This window comes from Topomyia yanbarensis, chromosome 3 (assembly GCF_030247195.1).
Source record: "Topomyia yanbarensis strain Yona2022 chromosome 3, ASM3024719v1, whole genome shotgun sequence".
NCBI lineage: Eukaryota > Metazoa > Arthropoda > Insecta > Diptera > Culicidae > Topomyia > Topomyia yanbarensis.
Window position 1 is genome coordinate 410,778,109 of NC_080672.1, and position 17,446 is coordinate 410,795,554.

General features: G+C 37.0%; 1 protein-coding gene across 2 annotated transcripts in view; it reads right to left on the bottom strand.

Moving 5' to 3' along the window:
• LOC131693444 (mucin-5AC) overlaps nt 1-17,446 on the bottom strand; it is a 390,550-nt gene that overhangs the window by 315,713 nt on the left and 57,391 nt on the right. For both annotated transcript variants that reach the window (XM_058981254.1, XM_058981253.1), the window contains exon 3: nt 13,662-14,463. In XM_058981254.1, the coding sequence (XP_058837237.1) occupies nt 13,662-14,040 (379 nt within the window). In that variant the 5' untranslated portion in view covers nt 14,041-14,463. The remainder of the gene's footprint in view (nt 1-13,661; nt 14,464-17,446) is intronic.

The window sequence follows — 17,446 nt, forward strand, 5'->3', positions numbered from 1 at the left end:
TATCAAGCAAAAATACATAATCTTTTAGAAAACCACGGAAAATCATATCTTTGTTGTTTCATTTAGTTCAACCAGAATTACGAACTGCCATTTTTTCGCCAATTAGGTATTACACTAACGAAATAGTCCTTGACTCCGCCATTTTGTGAAGCTTTCAAGAAAAAAATTTATTTTATAAGAATGAAATACAAAAAATGTCCTAATATTATCCTTTTCCGTTTTATCGAAACAAAATTCTGCTGGTATATTTAAACGGAGAATTTCATCTCAATATTAACTAAAATTGAAAACGTGAAATAATGAAAATATCTCAGTTATAGGGGGATTAATATGTGAAAACACAACATCAAAAGAAAGAGCATATTATATTCAATAAACTCCCCGAAGATATTATTGACCTAAGCTTAGTCGTTTCGGCGATAATAGTTGATTGCTTGTTTTTGGCATTATTTCTATATACGAGAAATTCCACGAAGATCCGTCCCAAATCTCTAAAATCGTGATCGACCATCTTAGATTCCGAAGAAACTTTACAGGTTACACCGGCATGCAAAGCTAAATATTTTCCACAGTTAATAAGATTATTTTGACTTAAGAGCAACTTTTCAAAAGAGCGTAGACGTTTTTATGCGCAATAATTTCATTACTCTATTTTTATTCAGTAAAACTATTTGAGAACAAGATACAGGGGATGAATACTTCTTCACGAAAAAATATACACTGAAAAAAATGTTGTATCATTTTTCACAAAAACAGAAATTTATGTTAAAAATTTAAATTGCAAAAACCCATTTGTTAATTTTTTTATATTTTGTCGACAAAAACCTAAAGAGAAAAGAAATATTTTGAATGTGATTGCATGATGGAGAACTTATCGGTAAAAAAGTTAGAACTTTTAAAAAGGGCATAATTACAAGAATTAATTGTTTTTGTTGGAGCAAAATTCCAAACATTTCGAAAACTGTCGCATTTTAGAATATTTTTTTTTTAAATGAATTTTGATTTAAAATGATTAGTATGAAATTTGAAAAGTTATAAAGTTATTTTTAGAAAAACTTTTTTGCCGATAAGTTCTCCATCATGCAATTACATTCAAAATATTTCTTTTCTCTTTAGGTTTTTGTTGACAAAATATAAAAAAAATTTAAAAATTGTTTTTTTGCAGTTTAAATTTTTATCATAAATTTCCGTTTTTGTGAAACATAACACAACATTTTTTTCAGTGTATATTTTTTCGTGCATAAGTATTCATCCCCTGCAACTCGTTCTCATGTAGTTTAACTGTATAAAATAGAGTAATCGAACTGAAACATTTTAAAATTATTGCACGTAGAAACGTTTACGCCCTTTTAAAATATTTCTCTTGTATCAAAATATTGCAATTAGCACAGCAAATCATGGAGATACATAAACCGAACACAACTTCAGAGTTTAGTTCAAATTGACGATGGTCATATTTTGCGGTTGACCGGTTTCTCATGGAATCCCTCATACTGGAAAACGGGAAATAATCCGTTAGCTGTGTTTAATGTTAAATATCTCTTTTGATAATAGTCCGATTTCAAGAAACTATAGCTCGTTCGAAAGATATTCGTAAGAGCTATCTAAAAATCTATAAAAATATAAATATCTATATGCTATTAATTTCGACAGTAATTTACAAAAAAGCTGCAAAAAACCGTTTTTTACACATTCAAACATCCATATCTTAGAAACTAAACATCAGAATTTAAAAACCATTTAATAGCGTGCTGTCTGGGTATTAGACCTATCATTTGCAATATGTTTGGATAAGTTCGGTTCTGCCGTTGCTGAGAAACACGAATGAGAGTTTGTCCGTTACACGCACACACAGACATTGTCCAAAATCGTCAAGCAGAGTCGATTGGTATATAAGACTCAGCCCTCAGGGCCTCGGAAAAAATCTTGAAAGTTTGAGCGAATTCAATACATTTCTTTTATAATAAATGTAAAAATGATACCCAACTGCAGAAAATTTGCCGGAATCTTATCGGTCAACGGGCTTCTAGCCTAGCATTTGGGGTTCCTAATGCCTATGTTTTTTAACGGGAACCAGCTCTGAGGCACTGAAGCCGTCAGTAACGGTAGTATCAAAAAAGTTCTGGCGATGTAATTTTTGTAAGAAAATAAAAATATATCAGATCAAAACAAGCTATTCAAAACTATACTTTCATTGGTAAGCTTTCATTTGCTGCAGTCTACCTTTTGGTGTTATAGCTATCAATAAAGATTGCTACTACACAATTGCTACTACTTTGTTACTTATCCACAGCCCAAACAGTATAGTATCGTTCCCTCGCCTGCGTAGTGAATGAGAAAGACACAAAAGTGAAAAATGCCTCTACCACGAGAATTACTATTACGACTGACTTAAAAAAACTCGTATTAGACCAAACGTGCGCAAGGTGGAACAGTTACTAAAGATGAAAACAGCACTTATCCTCACGAAAATAACTACACTCAGGATTTTTACACGGTTTTTTTGCGCGATTTCTTTGCGCTATTTTAACGCGGATTTTCGAATTAACGCGGTTTTTACGCGGATTTTCCAATCAACGGTTATAGCAAAAATATTCTAAGTCATTTTGAATGCAAAAGACTTAGACTTTTGTCTGAAAAAAAACTCTAATTCCTTTTAAATGCAAAGAACTTTGGTAGTTTTTTTTGCGCGGATTTCACAATTAACACGGTGTTTCGCAAAAAATATAGGTCCATTTGAGAATGCAAAAGATTTTCGGAAAGATGGAAGAAACAGGTCTGGAAGACTCCTTATGGCCCGCACCTCAACAATATGGGTATTTTCGGAATGGACTTGACGAGTAGGTGCCAGAAATTAATTTTCGACGCCATTTTGAAATCCAAGATAGTGACTTCCGGTTTAGGGAAATTCGCTATAATCCGATCAATATAGATATTTCCGGAGTGATCTTGACGAGTAGGTGCCAGAAATTTATATTTGACGCCATTTTGAAATCTAAGATGGCGAATTCCGGTTTAGCGGGATTCGCCATAACTCAACTAATATGGGTATTTTCGAAATGGTCTTGAAGAGTAGATGCAAGAAATTAATTTTTGACGCCATTTTAAAATCCAAGATGGCTACTTCCGGTTTAGCAAAATTCGCTACAACCCATGCGATATGGGTATTTTCTGAATGCCTGAGCCCATCAATCAACATGAATAGCTCAAACACTGAAAAAATATCGTACGCTATCATCGATTTTATCGCCGATCTCCAATCTTGGATGTAAGAAATGTCTCATCACATTGTTAAATGGATTAAAACGGTTTTTACCAATTAGAATAGAAGAGTGTATTTTGGATTGGTCTGCCGCAGATGAGTGGGCAGCATTTAGCGATGCATTCTCCTTAGTATGTACCGCGAAAGGTTTTTCATAAACTGCCGTTTTATTACAGTCCTGGTATATAGGAATCTGCCTTTTTTGTTTATCTGATAGGAATTGTGCATAGTGTGTTAACGCAATTGAGCCGTGGATCTTATGTTTTTTTTAACATGTGAAAATGAAAAAAATACACTCCAATCCCGTCGTCGAGTTGCATTGACGCAGTATGTTGTTGCGTGTTCAGATCTTCTTTCTTGGTGGTGAAGTAGCGTTGTTCACTCACTGCACTGGAAATGAATCAAATTTCGCATTATCATCCACATTCATTTTTTCATCGGTGTGTGATTTTCTTGTGTGCTTCTTGTTCTTTATCGTGACGATACTCCGGCTCATGCTCGAATGTATTTTAGATTTCTAGGTTACTCGATCTTGAGCCGCAAGTCTCCTTGGAAGTCCATCGCACGTGCATCTTCCTCTATTATACACAGATAGCGAGTATGGGATCTGCCCCGATGTCGAGGACCTCTTTCAAGCTCTCTACTGAGCATAACTTTAGCTAGTCTTTCTTCCGGCATTCGCGCTACATGTTTGGCCCACTTAATCTGCGATATTTTAACGGCCTACCAAAGTGAGCATGTTTGTACACTTGGCACAGCTCGTGTCTCCATTTTCTGGTTTCATCAACGCTCATGTCTCATGACCGTACAGAGCAACAGGGAGTATCAGCGACTTGTATAAAACAAGTTTGGTGCGCGTCTGTAGGCTACGGGACATTAGCGGGCTACCTAAACCATAAAAAGTTCTATTCGCAACACGCCTTTTTACCTCACGGCTAACATCGTTATCACATGTCACTAATGTTCCAAGATATTCATCATGTATTCGTCAACAATTTCAAAACGTTACCTATCGATTTCCAGCTCGGAACCAACACCATTCCCGCTGCCTCGCTCGTTATCAGCAAGCATGCACTTTGTCTTGTTAAAGTCATAGTCAATCTGATTTTTGCAGCCTCCCTTTAAGAGGCACGAATGCCGCTGCTACTGCTCTGTCATCAATTTCAACGATGTCGTTATTGCCTGCGAAACCAAGAAGCATGTGAGATGTCTTGATGATGGTTCCGTTCCTTCGCACATCAGATGTTCGTATCGCACCTTCGAACGCTTTGCTGAACAGTCGATTAGAGACTGTATCGCACTGATCCATCTTTTGAGATTTTGTTTTGAGCCATCCAGCGTCATAGGAATTAGCCTTATCAGTTTTGACGAAGAATATTGTTCAACCGTTATCTGCCACAGTTCATTGCGTTTCACTGAATCGTACGCTGCCTTGAAATCCACAAACGGATGATGAGTTCGCAAGTTGTACTCCCGAAATTTGTCGCAGGGACGCGATTGACATCCTATTTTGTCCATCGCTGATCGTCCTTCTCGAAACCCGCTTTGGCAATCGCCATCAAAAGATTCAGCCAACGGGCAGAGATGGTTTGCTCATCAGTGTTCGTTGAGAGAAAAGAGCTATCACACGCTACACACGTATTTTCATTGAGAGTGCGAGTGCGCGCCGGTAGGTCTCTTACACACAATGCCATCGCACGATCTCGGGCATCTCACACAGCTCGCTTCAGAACTGTGCACAGGCAAAATAAAATGATAAAATCAGTTCTCACACAACTGAAATAGACGAAGAAATGTGTACGCAGCTCGCACAGCTCTGCGTAGTTTACAGTTGTATGCACAGAGCTATGCACAGTGTTATGAGTGAGCAGAATTGAAATAAAGCACGTTTAAAGAGGCAACATTATTTGATATATTATATGACACGTAGAGATCTATATTGGTAATTGGCATCCACATCAAAGATTTTCTTCTTTAACAAAATAGTCAACTTCGTATTCATTGTTTGATTATCATGTTCAATGTTGATATTTTTGAAATTCAACTTCTGAGAACAAAAAAGCAACACATTTTTTTTTTAATAGCCCGCCTCTTACCCCCACACTAAAAAGCTCACAAACGGAGCCCCTTGGTAGTGGACACATCAGTTCTCAGCGTACAAAAAAAAGGTCAGCACAACAAAACAAAGTTACGAATCGCGGAAACGCTGAGAACAAAAAAAAACAAATTTGACAAGAAGCTACGGCGAGTACCCAGCGGAAAAGGATCCTTTTAAGGGTCCCATCGTAGCTTTGCAGGAAGCTCATAATAATTTAAATTTATTTATTACTTATTGCTAGAAAAAATGCATTTATCAATTGTTTTTATTTAAAAAAATGTTAACCAATTATAGCTAAAGGAATAAGCTCGATTGGTGGTGAACGAAGTTTATATTAAAAATTCTCCTATTTTATTTTTTAAAATTAGTTTCAATTTTGCTTGGAAACGAGTGCGACATGTTATTTGCTTTAAATCAGTAGGAAGCTGGTTGAATAACTTAGGTCCGATGAAAGAAATGCGTCTTTGACCAAGGTTCGTGGATACTCTGGAGTATAATAAATGATTGGCTTGTCTGGTGCTGTGAGCTCGAATTCCTGTCGTAAATTCTAGATTATTATGAGCAATAGTATTATGCAAAGCATTGTGGATGTACATTATTGTTTGGTAGTTAGTCAACCCAAGCAAAGGTAAAATGTTATGGGCATTATTATTGTATAACAAAATAGTAGGGTACATAAATGGTTTTTTATAAATAATTTTAAGACATCTGTTTTGAAGCGTTTGTAGCTTTTTCAGATTCGAAATACTGGCACGGCCCCACACAGATACAAGGTAGTTCAGCAATGAGTGGATGTGCGCATAATAAAATTTTAGAAGTACATGCTGGGGAACAAAAGAGCATACTTTACGCATAGCCCCACATAACGATGCAACTTTTCTCTCTATAGATGTTATATGCTCAATCCAGGAGAGTGTGGGGTCTAAGTGAAGTCCTAAATATTTGAAGCAGTTAGTTTCCTGAATTACAGACTGTCCCATTCTTGGGTCTGGATGCACGCCTATAGCTCTTCTAGATGAACGAAACAGCATATATTTAGTTTTTGATAGGTTCAAGGAAAGAAGGTTTTCGTTGAAATAGGTCGTTAGTGTTTTTAAATCCGATTCAATGTCGCGTACAATATCCAGGCAGTTGTTGTTCGGGTAGAACAACGCGGTGTCATCCGCGAAAAGACGAGGAGTCCCTTTTAACCCGAGTCTACCTAGGTCATTGATATACAATAAAAATAACAGTGGCCCAATATTACTGCCTTGGGGCACTCCTATTTCTATTGGTCTATGAGAGCTACACGAGTCTCCAATAGATACGAATTGGTTCCTATGCGACAGATAGCTACGAATAATATGATTTGATAATCCTCTGATACCATAGCATTCTAACTTCTTAAGCAGGATTGAGTGATCCAGAGTATCGAATGCTTTTTTTAGGTCCAGAAAAAGGGCACCAACAATTCTTTTGCTATCAATTTGACTAATGATGGAGTCAATTAGTTCGGTCATTGCAATTAAAGTGCTGCAGCCCTGTCTGAACCCATACTGGTAGTTGTAAATTATGTTGTGTTTGTTCAAAAACTCGAGTAGTCGAGTGATGAGCAATTTCTCAAGAATTTTATTGAAAACGCACAATGTTGAAATTGGTCTATAGTTGGAAGGTTGGTTTGGATCACCAGCTTTGAAAATTGGAATTACTCGGGCTATTTTTAAACAGTCTGGGTACCTGCCGGTTTGAATTATTAAATTAAAAGCTTTGGTTAGGATATTTGCAAAAGTGGTACAGTTACTCTTAAGAACACTAGCGGAGATCTTATCAGGACCACAACTGTTATTTTCAATCAAAAGGATCACTTCGTTTATGATTGCAGGACGCAAGAAGATTGTTTCTTGGACGTGTTGTATATTTGTAATAGGATTTGAGTTGGGACTCGTGGGAATATTGTCAGACAAATTTTTGCCAATACTAGAGAAATATTCGTTGAAAACATTACATACTTCTTTAGTCTCAGTGACTCTGATATCATTGGAAATTAGGCTGATGGAAACATCCGACTTTGAACGACCAAAAATGGTATTAATATTTTTCCAAAGTTTTGAATGAGTTGTGTTGGATAGAAGGTTTTCAAAGTAGGCCTTTTTGCACCGCTTTTCCATTACATTAACTTTTTTAGTTATGTGTTGCAGAAGAGCTTTGAGGTTTTCATCATTGGGGTTATTTTTTACTCGTTTCAGATAATTACTTTTGATTTTAATCAGTGTCCACAAATCGAAATTGATCCAGGGACAAAAAACGCCTTTACATTTAAAAGTTTTGGAGACCGTTCTAGTGTTTTCCGCAAGTAAAGAATTGTAGGTTGTGATGATATTTGTAAGACATACATCTACATCATCAATCAACTCGATGTTTTCTATGAAATTTTGGAAGTCGTTATTGAGTTTTTCATGATTGATTATTGATTTAGTCAAATTAACGGGTTCTCGTTTTACTGCAAGTTTATATGAAGATATAATTTGTACGTGATCACTAACTATGGTGTAAACCGTGTCGTTTCGTAAGCGAGCAGCATCCTCCAGTCTACAAACAACGTGATCAAGAATATTTGAACTAGCTGGGCGAGTCGGAAATGTGTTCGTACATATGAAACCATACGATTCCAGGAGAGTTTTATAACGTGAGACGATATTGTTATTCGATAGGTTAACCGGTATATTGAGATCTCCTACAATGAAACAGGGGCGCGAATTTGAAGCGGAAGCGAGAACACTTTCAAGCTTGGTAAGGAATTGACCAATATCGTAAGATGGAGGGCGATAAAAACAATGCACATCGAAATAATGTTGCATTATGCAGAGTTCGATGTGAGCATGATGAAAGCCGTTAACAACAGTGTTCAGCACTACTCTATGAGAAATATTCTTCCTGACGTAGATAGCTACTCCACCGTTCGATTGTTCTCTACAGGAAAAAAAATCCCATTATAGCCCCCAATTTTAAAGATATCTTCATTGCCCGACTTGATCCACGTTTCCCCGATAACAAGCACATCAATTAATTTATTGCAACGATCCAATGTTTGCAAAATTTGATCAAATTTACAAAGCTCATTCATACCCCTTATATTCCATTGCAAAATATTCAGCGATTTACTATTATTCATTGAAACACTCGCATTATAACTGTCTATATCATCGTGAAAGAAATGTTCTATATAAGCCATTGAAATGAAATGTAAATTATATGTAAAAGAGCAAAATGTTATAAAAGCAAGAAGCACTATTCCCTCGGGATATTGTTTGTTCGTTTTCTTTTGGGTGATGGAGAAATATTCGCAGATAGCGAGTCTGCAGCGTCAGAAGAACCATTTGAGTATAGGCTAGTTATGCGGTTTAGATCATTCCGGTTATTTTGCTAAATCTTCATGAAAAATTAATCAGCACTTTCCCCTAACAATGATAACTGCTTTGCGTTTACATCACACAAATTACAACATGCAACTTTAACAAGTTTTCCACTTCCGTTATCAATCTGCTTTCTCGAAAAAGAAGTTTTCGACCACACTTTCTGGCAGGAGCGGGTATCCAGAATATCCATATCCATCCATATATCCAGAAAAAAATTTCGAGGGGGGGGGTCCGAAATTTTGATTTTTGAATGAACATTGTACAATACGTTATGTGTAACAACCTCATTTAATGAAAACCAGTTTTGGTGGTCAAATTTGGTTTGCAATGATTTTAAGTTTGAAACTAATATAAAATCGAAACTCATATTCAAAATTTCTCACCAAGTTGAAAATTTTCGGAGGGGGTCCCTCTAGGGTTCGTCGCGGTGCGGATGTGGGCGGTAAATGGATTGTCCGCACCGCAACCGCAAAAAAATTATAAAACCGCACCGCTTACCGCAACCGCAATTTATTTACCGCACCGCACCGCGCGGTAATGCGGTAAATGCGGTAAAATTTTTATATTTTTAAAAATAGTGTTGAAAAATTGTACATACCATATATAATAAAATGTTATTCTTATTCACACGAAAATTTAACTTTAAGAGACTCCTCAGAATGTAATGTTTATGAAAAAAATCAACTTTTGTATTTTCTATTAATAAAATTCCGTACATTTTAAGGCAAACATTATACATTCAAAAACGTTCTACTGCAGTAATAGGAAAACTTTTTTTTTATCAGTTAATTGAAAAATGTGGAATAAAAATGTAATAAGAAATGAAGTTGCATATTTTTTCTTTAAATTTTCATATTTTCAATGTTTTTGACATATGAAAATGAAACGGATGATTTTCACATTTACGTAGTAAAAACCACCTTTCATTCTTAAAGGAATCTCACCAAAAAAATAAAGTCGAAATACCAGTACTTCTATATAGTACCGCATATATTCCAATACAGTGAAATAAAAACATATTGTATTTCATCAATAAGAACGACGCCATATTTGACGAAATAAAAATGCTCTATACATTACATCTAAGCAGGAGTCCGGTCTCAACCGGTACAGAATTATTGAGCATTAGACAAACTGCAAAAAATGTATGGTTTTTAAAAATAGGGGGTTTTACGGACAAAATATCCCAAAACTCTAACTTCCGCATTCTTCAAGAAACAGATGTATTATCATTCAAAAACTAGGATTGCTCCCTTTAAAAATGTACAAAGTGTAATTTTCTAAAGGCTAGTTCGAAAGTTCTAGCATTTAATGTATTTTCCTATAATTTTTTCCCAAAGAGCCAATGGCAAAAACTTCAATTGAAGTGAACCGGAGTCAACCTATGTGGTATTTGTGGCTTCATAAAAGCTACAAAATAGTCTTAACTGAAAAATATTAGGACTTAATTTGGTAGAAAATTATAGTAAATTTGAATGAAAGTACGCAAAAAAAGTTATGTAGCATACTTTTTGAGAAAGAGTCCAAGAAAATTGACTGCAGAATATTCACATTGAATTTACACAGCAATCAAAGAAGATAGAAATACGATTTTGATGAACGAATGATAGAATAATCATCCTAATTTGAATCCCTCCTTATTTTGGACGCTTTCATACATTTGTATCCTTTACTGCCAATTACTCCAAATTCGTTTGGTTTGATGAAGAGGGTTGTGTTTAAGTCCTAGCATAATTAGTTCATCTCTAATTCCATTAAATTAGTCAAAATTCACAGCTGAAAAATTGATATCGAAAACGATTCATAATTTCACGATTTCCAACAGAAATCGGGAGAAGTGATGCACTTTTAAATAGGATTTAAGAGTACAAATTTATTATTTTAAATGATCTAATAATTTTGTCCCTATTGGGTTCTTGAATTTTATGTATTTGAAATGGTTAGTTTGTGAAGTTTTACTTAGAAGTATAAAATAACTAGTCCAAAATATGTCGTAAAAATAATAGCGCCAAATATTTCGGACACAGCTAGATTTTCTTTCGTTATAGCAGTCTGTTTATCAATTTAGAATAATCAAAATTATTACTTTATCAATTTTTTTTGCGGTGCGGTTGCGGTAAAACCGCGCGGTAAAAGCTCTTTCCCGCACCGCATCTGCGGGAAAAAGTGTCTCACCGCACCGCAGATTTCGTGGTGCGGGTGCGGTAAATACCGCGCGGTTGCGGTAATTACCGCAACCGCGACGAACTCTAGGTCCCTCTGGATCCGCCACTGCTTTCTGCTAACATGCTCTTCGCCATTTTCACATCAGACAAAACGCACGCATTTACCTGATTGCTGCTGTTTACTCGATGAGATCAGTTTGCATTGAAAACAGAAGAGTTCAGCTGACTGTGCGCAGAAAACTGTGCACAGAGAAGTTTCCATGAGCACGCAGAGCATGCTGCTGTGCTTTCGCATATTTACGAAAGATAAGCTTTAGAGAACATCTCACAGTACAGCAGCACTCATAGAAGATTTTCTACCGCTCACACAATATTGCCCTCGCGCAGTATTATCCGGTTTGTAAATGAGTGGGCTTCGCAGTGGTAGAAGTGAGAAACAGAGCTGCGCGCACAATTTATGGAAGATGTGCGAGAGTGCGCATATATGATGTGCGCCATGCCATCTCTGCCAACGGGCACAGTCTACTAAACAGAACACGGGAGAGTACCTTGTAGGCGGTATTGAGGATCGTTATGCTTCGATAATTATTACACTCGAGTTTGTAGCCCTTCTTGATGATAAGGCATTCCATGTCATCCAACCAATCCAAAGGGATTTCTTTTTCATCCCGATCATGCGTTGGATGGCTACGTACAGTCACTCTCGACTTTTAGAAATTGGACCGCGATCCCAACGGCATTACCATTCATCAGCTCTCGAATAACCTTTCAAACTTCGTCTTGCGTGGGTGGAATCCACCATCCACAAACCTCATTCTGTTTGCGCATTCACTACTCTTTTATCCGTTCAATGTATGTTCTACCTGGCAGCCAGTCTGGTACAATCTGATTCCCGTTCCGGTCGTTAATCATGGCCGGCGTCGGGGTGCTTTTCCTCCTCATTTCGCCATTCGGGTGTCTCCGAATATACTTCCGTGCATGACATAGTCATGGTTATCTGTAACGCCTATACAGATAACCATGCCTCTGGTTGTCGTTGATGATTGAGTGGAAACTCTCCATTCCAATAACCGGACGAAAGAATTCTTTCCTCCCGACCTGTGCATTTAGGTAGGTCTTGTCTAGACGGGGGTTTGTCGTTGGTAGGCGTTGATCAAGCTTTGGCTGAAGAACTTGCCCTTTATCATCAACACGCACATACTGTCACTCGTCGGTCGTCAAACGGTGAGATATCATAGTTCTCACAAGCCTCCTATCTAATGCCTCCCCGCGAGTCTATGTCTATTGATGATATTTGGTCCTTGGACCGATACCTGACGTCCAGGTCCTATTAGCCTTCTGCCAAAAGTAGCACAATGGAAGGGTGTGAACGAATTTAGGCGTGAAAAGACACAGCGAAAATAAACAGTCCCAATACGACGCCAATCTGACTAGTATCGATGAACACGGGTTGATAGATGCTAAAATTCGCCTCGTATGCACTAACGGAACATGAAACCAATTTCATGTTCCGTTAGTGCTTACATTTTATAACTATTTGTCTGTATTACGTGTTATCACTCTGTGGTTTTCAACGCAATAAATATATCGCAAAGAAGGAATAATGAAACCTGTTGCAATAAACAGTGATCCGCTCAATTACGCACTTAAGTCAAATGTTTTCTTGAGATAGCCAAGGCTTTCCTTAAACGCTAAGTCTAGAATTAACTAAACTGGAATTTAAGAAGTTTTCGATTTTTATCACATGACTCCCCATAGTGCAACGTTTCGTTCGTTCATCTTCAGGGGAAAGCAGGGTTTGAAAATAAATCCGTTATAGTTTTCTCATAGTAAATACATCAACTCTGGAAAAATGTTCACTTAGAAGTGAAGTTAAACACTAGCATAATGATACTTTTTATCCAACGGTCCAAATTTTCTGTTGTTGGAAAATGCCAAGTGAGTAATAAATATAGAAAATGTTTAATATCTGTAACGCGGATTAAGACGATTTTTAGCTTATTGAAAAGGTATTTTTATAAGCTTTCTATACTATCAGCTATATACATTACATTGTTGTTTTAGAAAGTTAATAGAGTCTAATGGTCACGTTGGGCATTTCATTTGAATTTAAAGTTCGTTAAGATCGGTCCAGCCATTCCTGTTCCTGACACACCGACCCACTTTTTATCTAGTTCGTTTCAAAATATATGTTTATCGCCTGCTTCCTGACTCCCAACAAAATGTATTGCTTAAAGATTGCAAATTGTGAGAAATGTATTCAAAACGTTTCATTTAAACTTCAATAGTTGAATAATATGGGACTACTCTTCACTTTGAGCATAGTGAAGCAATGTTCATAAGAGTTGCCCGAATAAAATTGTGCAACTTCTTTTTTCGATCTGCCAGATGCCCGATCATCAAAAGAACCCCTCAAGGTTACATCCATCTCCACGTGTGTACTCTCTAGATCTCAAGAAGTACCGTTTTGACCCAATTTGTGACACGATCGGTGGCTTATTTCGAACATCCAAAGTGCACATTCCTACGGAACGAGAGCCATCGTGCCGATCAGAGATGCAGACTCCTCCGCTGGAGCACACCAGCGAACTAACACTAGAGTTACGAAAGCACTAACCCCTTCCCCCTACCCACCCCTTCACGGTTCGCAGGCAAAGCTGTTGATTGACTTGCTAGCGAGCTATAGTAGCTTTACGAAAGTGAATCTTAATTAGTGCTCTTAATTCCATCGTCACACTCACCATTTAGATTGTCGGTGCCGACTGGCACTGAAGATCGTCCATCCAGCTGCGAGGCAACCAGTGCCGATGGAGTCGTCGTCGTCGTCGCCGTCGTGCTGCCTTTCACCACCGGCGCAGTCAATGTCGTCACCAACCCCCCGGTTGCGATGGTCTGTTGCGGCGGCGGCGGTGATTCAGCGGCACCATTTCGCACTTCACTCGGACGCGGTTGGCTAAGCACCGGTACCCCTCTTCGCTCACTTCCGGCTGTTGGTTCCGGTGGTAAGGGTTTTGCCGATTCACCACCAATGCCACTTCCGTTGGATCGGGCCGGATCGCCCAGTTTGCACGCGATGAGCACCACCAGCAGCACGATGCTCATCCGTGTGCGACCCATCATTGCACAAACCACAAACGCTTCGCCGAATGCGAAAAACAGCAACAAAATGCACCCAGGTTTCTAAAACTAAGTGGATCACTTTGGTCTACGATTAATAGGCCCACGGCCTTCTTCCGCGACAAGCGAAAATCAAAACAAAAAAATTGAAAATTCACACACGCACACCCCGCGCTTTTCGGGCGTCTACATTTTGCTCGCTATCGTTAACCGACGAGCCAAAACAAACACTTTTGAAATCAACAACACCAGTGTAATCCATTATTATCCAACCGGCATCTCTTTGGAGCCTATCGGCCCTGAAAGGTTCGTTGTCGTTTGCCGTTGATCCATCAAATCTTCCACTGTCGGAGGCTGCATGGTTGCTGGGTATCCCTTCCCGGCTACGAAGAAACTACACGGAAGAAACTTAATATCGGTTGACACCTGAAACGATAGTAGAAAGGGGAAAAGTCGTGAATATTATTTATCTGGTAACCTGTCACCTAGAAATCCGGTATTCGAACGAAAGCGAGAGGTTTTGCGTAAAGGGTAGATGGTTCCTTTTTTGGTGCATGAGTTTGTGTGCTAAACTTTTTAATGATTACAATGTGCAATCTTTTTTCCCTAGGAAAACATTGGACTACCTAATTTGTGCATAAGTGTACAAACCTAACTTTGAAAAGTTGGCTTTCAATGTTTCGTATTCCACTCATCAGTAACAAACACCAACTTACTGTCCATAAATAAATAAATAAATAAATGAATAAATAAATAAATAAATAAATAAATAAATAAATAAATAAATAAATAAATAAATAAATAAATAAATAAATAAATAAATAAATAAATAAATAAATAAATAAATAAATAAATAAATAAATAAATAAATAAATAAATAAATAAATAAATAAATAAATAAATCTATAACTTTCTGTCCGTTTGGCAATATATCCAAACCAACACCAAATTGGCACCAACTTGGTCTTGGTTTGGATGTATCGTTTAACTGGCAGCAAGTTGGTGTCAGTTACTGACGAGTGGAACGCGAAACATTACATTCAATGAATATCGCTCACATCGTTAAAATAAAATACTTCGCTCAAGTGAAAGCTTCCCGTTATTCATTTTTTCAATGGTTGTACATGCTAAGATGAATTAGAAAACAGTTACCCCGTTATAATGCGGAGACGAATCCGGTCGTCGCCTACTGACGATTTGAAAAAGCAAAAGTAGACCTATTACCATATTGATTTCATTTGGCTGTCCGACACAACACGCAAATTCGTATAGAAACTAGCGAACGTCGGACCGTTTCAGGTTTTCTCACATCACAAATGTTAATATTTGGAATCGCAGTTTTGAATAGGTGGGAGGTTATAGCTCCCATAGAGTCAGTTGAAGAGACAACTTTGGATTGGCCATAACACCGAAATAATTGCCATTTCCCTCTATTTATACCTATGAGACTGTCTATCGAAGATGTCTGTGGAGTATCGGGATGTATTTTGGAGTTCTGTTACCTAACCGGATGGCACCGTACTGTTGCTATTGAGAAAATTTATGAGTTTACTCCGAGAAGCAGCTGAAGAGCTGCTCTTGTAAATAGCTAGCCGCCTTTATTGGGTAAAAAATGCGGTCGTAAAATGATGCGCAGTTGGACGGTTTATCAATCACTTCACCACCGTTTGGTTGAGTAATAAACTGTCAGATGATTAATTTGTTGTTGAATCGTCTTCGATAAAGTTCCATGCTTGAAAAACAACCTATGGTTTGTACCATACCTCTCAAAGAGGAATAATTTTTATCACAGATTATTTTAAGTAATTGTTACTTCTACTAAAAAATATTTAGATACCAGACTATCTGATATGATAATAGTTTCAAGTAATGTAAAAATTGTGCTTTTGAGTCTTCTTTATTGATCAATCATTGTCATTTATCGCCGGAGTTAAGAAACAAGAGAAAATAATTTGTTTGCTAGTTGTTGTTCGACTTAATCAAATATTAGCAACACTTCCGATAGTTGGCTATTCGATGTACAAGTTGCATGTTTTTGGAAACTGAAACTTTAAAAAATCTCGGCAGTCGGCTGCCCAGAACGAATATTACCTAACAATACAATAAGCACTCTTATAATCAATTTCATTTTATTTTGTTTTTTTTTTCGCCAAAAACATGTGAAAAATTATTCAAGCGAAAACGCTGAAGCGTAGAGCAATGATGTCTGCTAGGATCTTTTATGATGACCCAAGATCTTCATTTTGATGATATATCCCCCTGGAAGTCGGATATTTGCTAAAAATTTTTCTTAAAGTATGAAAAACAAAATATGAAGTGTTCAGAAATGTGAAATAATTTGTTCTTGCAAACATCTTTACTGAAGACCATAAATCTCTATTAGTGGTACACTCGAAGGTATTGACCGTTGCTTGTGAATGACCAATTAAACACTTTTTTCTACATAACTTCTTAAATGTAGATCAAACTTCAGCATGTTCTAGAAAGTTGTTCGCCTTATCAAGATACATATCTTTCCAGAAGAGATCATCAGTCTATCTCTTTCGACCTAGAAGTTGTTGGAAAATTTTTGGTAGAATTAGCAAAAGTTTTGAAAGTAACAACTTTTGAACTGGCAAAAATAGCTGCAAAAAGAAATTCTACGTCCATACTATGAAACTCAGTGGAGTTCACTTGTCTCTTGTTGTCTCCAATAGAGTTACAAATGATTTGAAAAAAAACTATTGTTTTTCAAGAAATGTCCAATATCTTCGAAAATACTCGAGATAAAAAAATTAGGAGTTAATATAAATTGTGTTTTTAAACGATTGAAATAACTTCGAAAAATATATAAAATCTTTAGGAATGATAATTGAATAGATATTTTAAAAAACACATTTTTGGGCTCATCCAATTGTTACGAGCTATAACTTTTTAAGCGTTTAAAAAAGAGATTTCGTGTATTCAGCAAAGATATTCGGGAAAGCAATCTCCAAAAGTTTTCTAAAGGCGTTAGCTCATTTCTTTTGCCAAAAAAACAACACACAATATTTGTGCTGTCACAGTCAATAAATCAATTTGACTGGTGATAACATAGACAGCAAATCTGTATATTGTTCAGCATATACGTGCATAATGTACCTTCAGTGTATTTAAAAGCATTGTATCATATTGTGTCAGAAGCTGGTTTCCACTCATAATTTATAATCGGCAGCGATGCAAATGCCTATCACATAATTTGGTGCAGCTAAGATATCAATTTTAAAGGATCTAAATAATGGACTACCTTAGTAGAACGAATATGCATATACTCAATGTAGAGAATTGCCCAACATTTGCACAATATGGCAGGGAAGAGGTGTTATATGCAACCCTCTACACGGACAATATTATTCAAAAGTTGACGAATTTGTTCGTACTGAACGAGCTA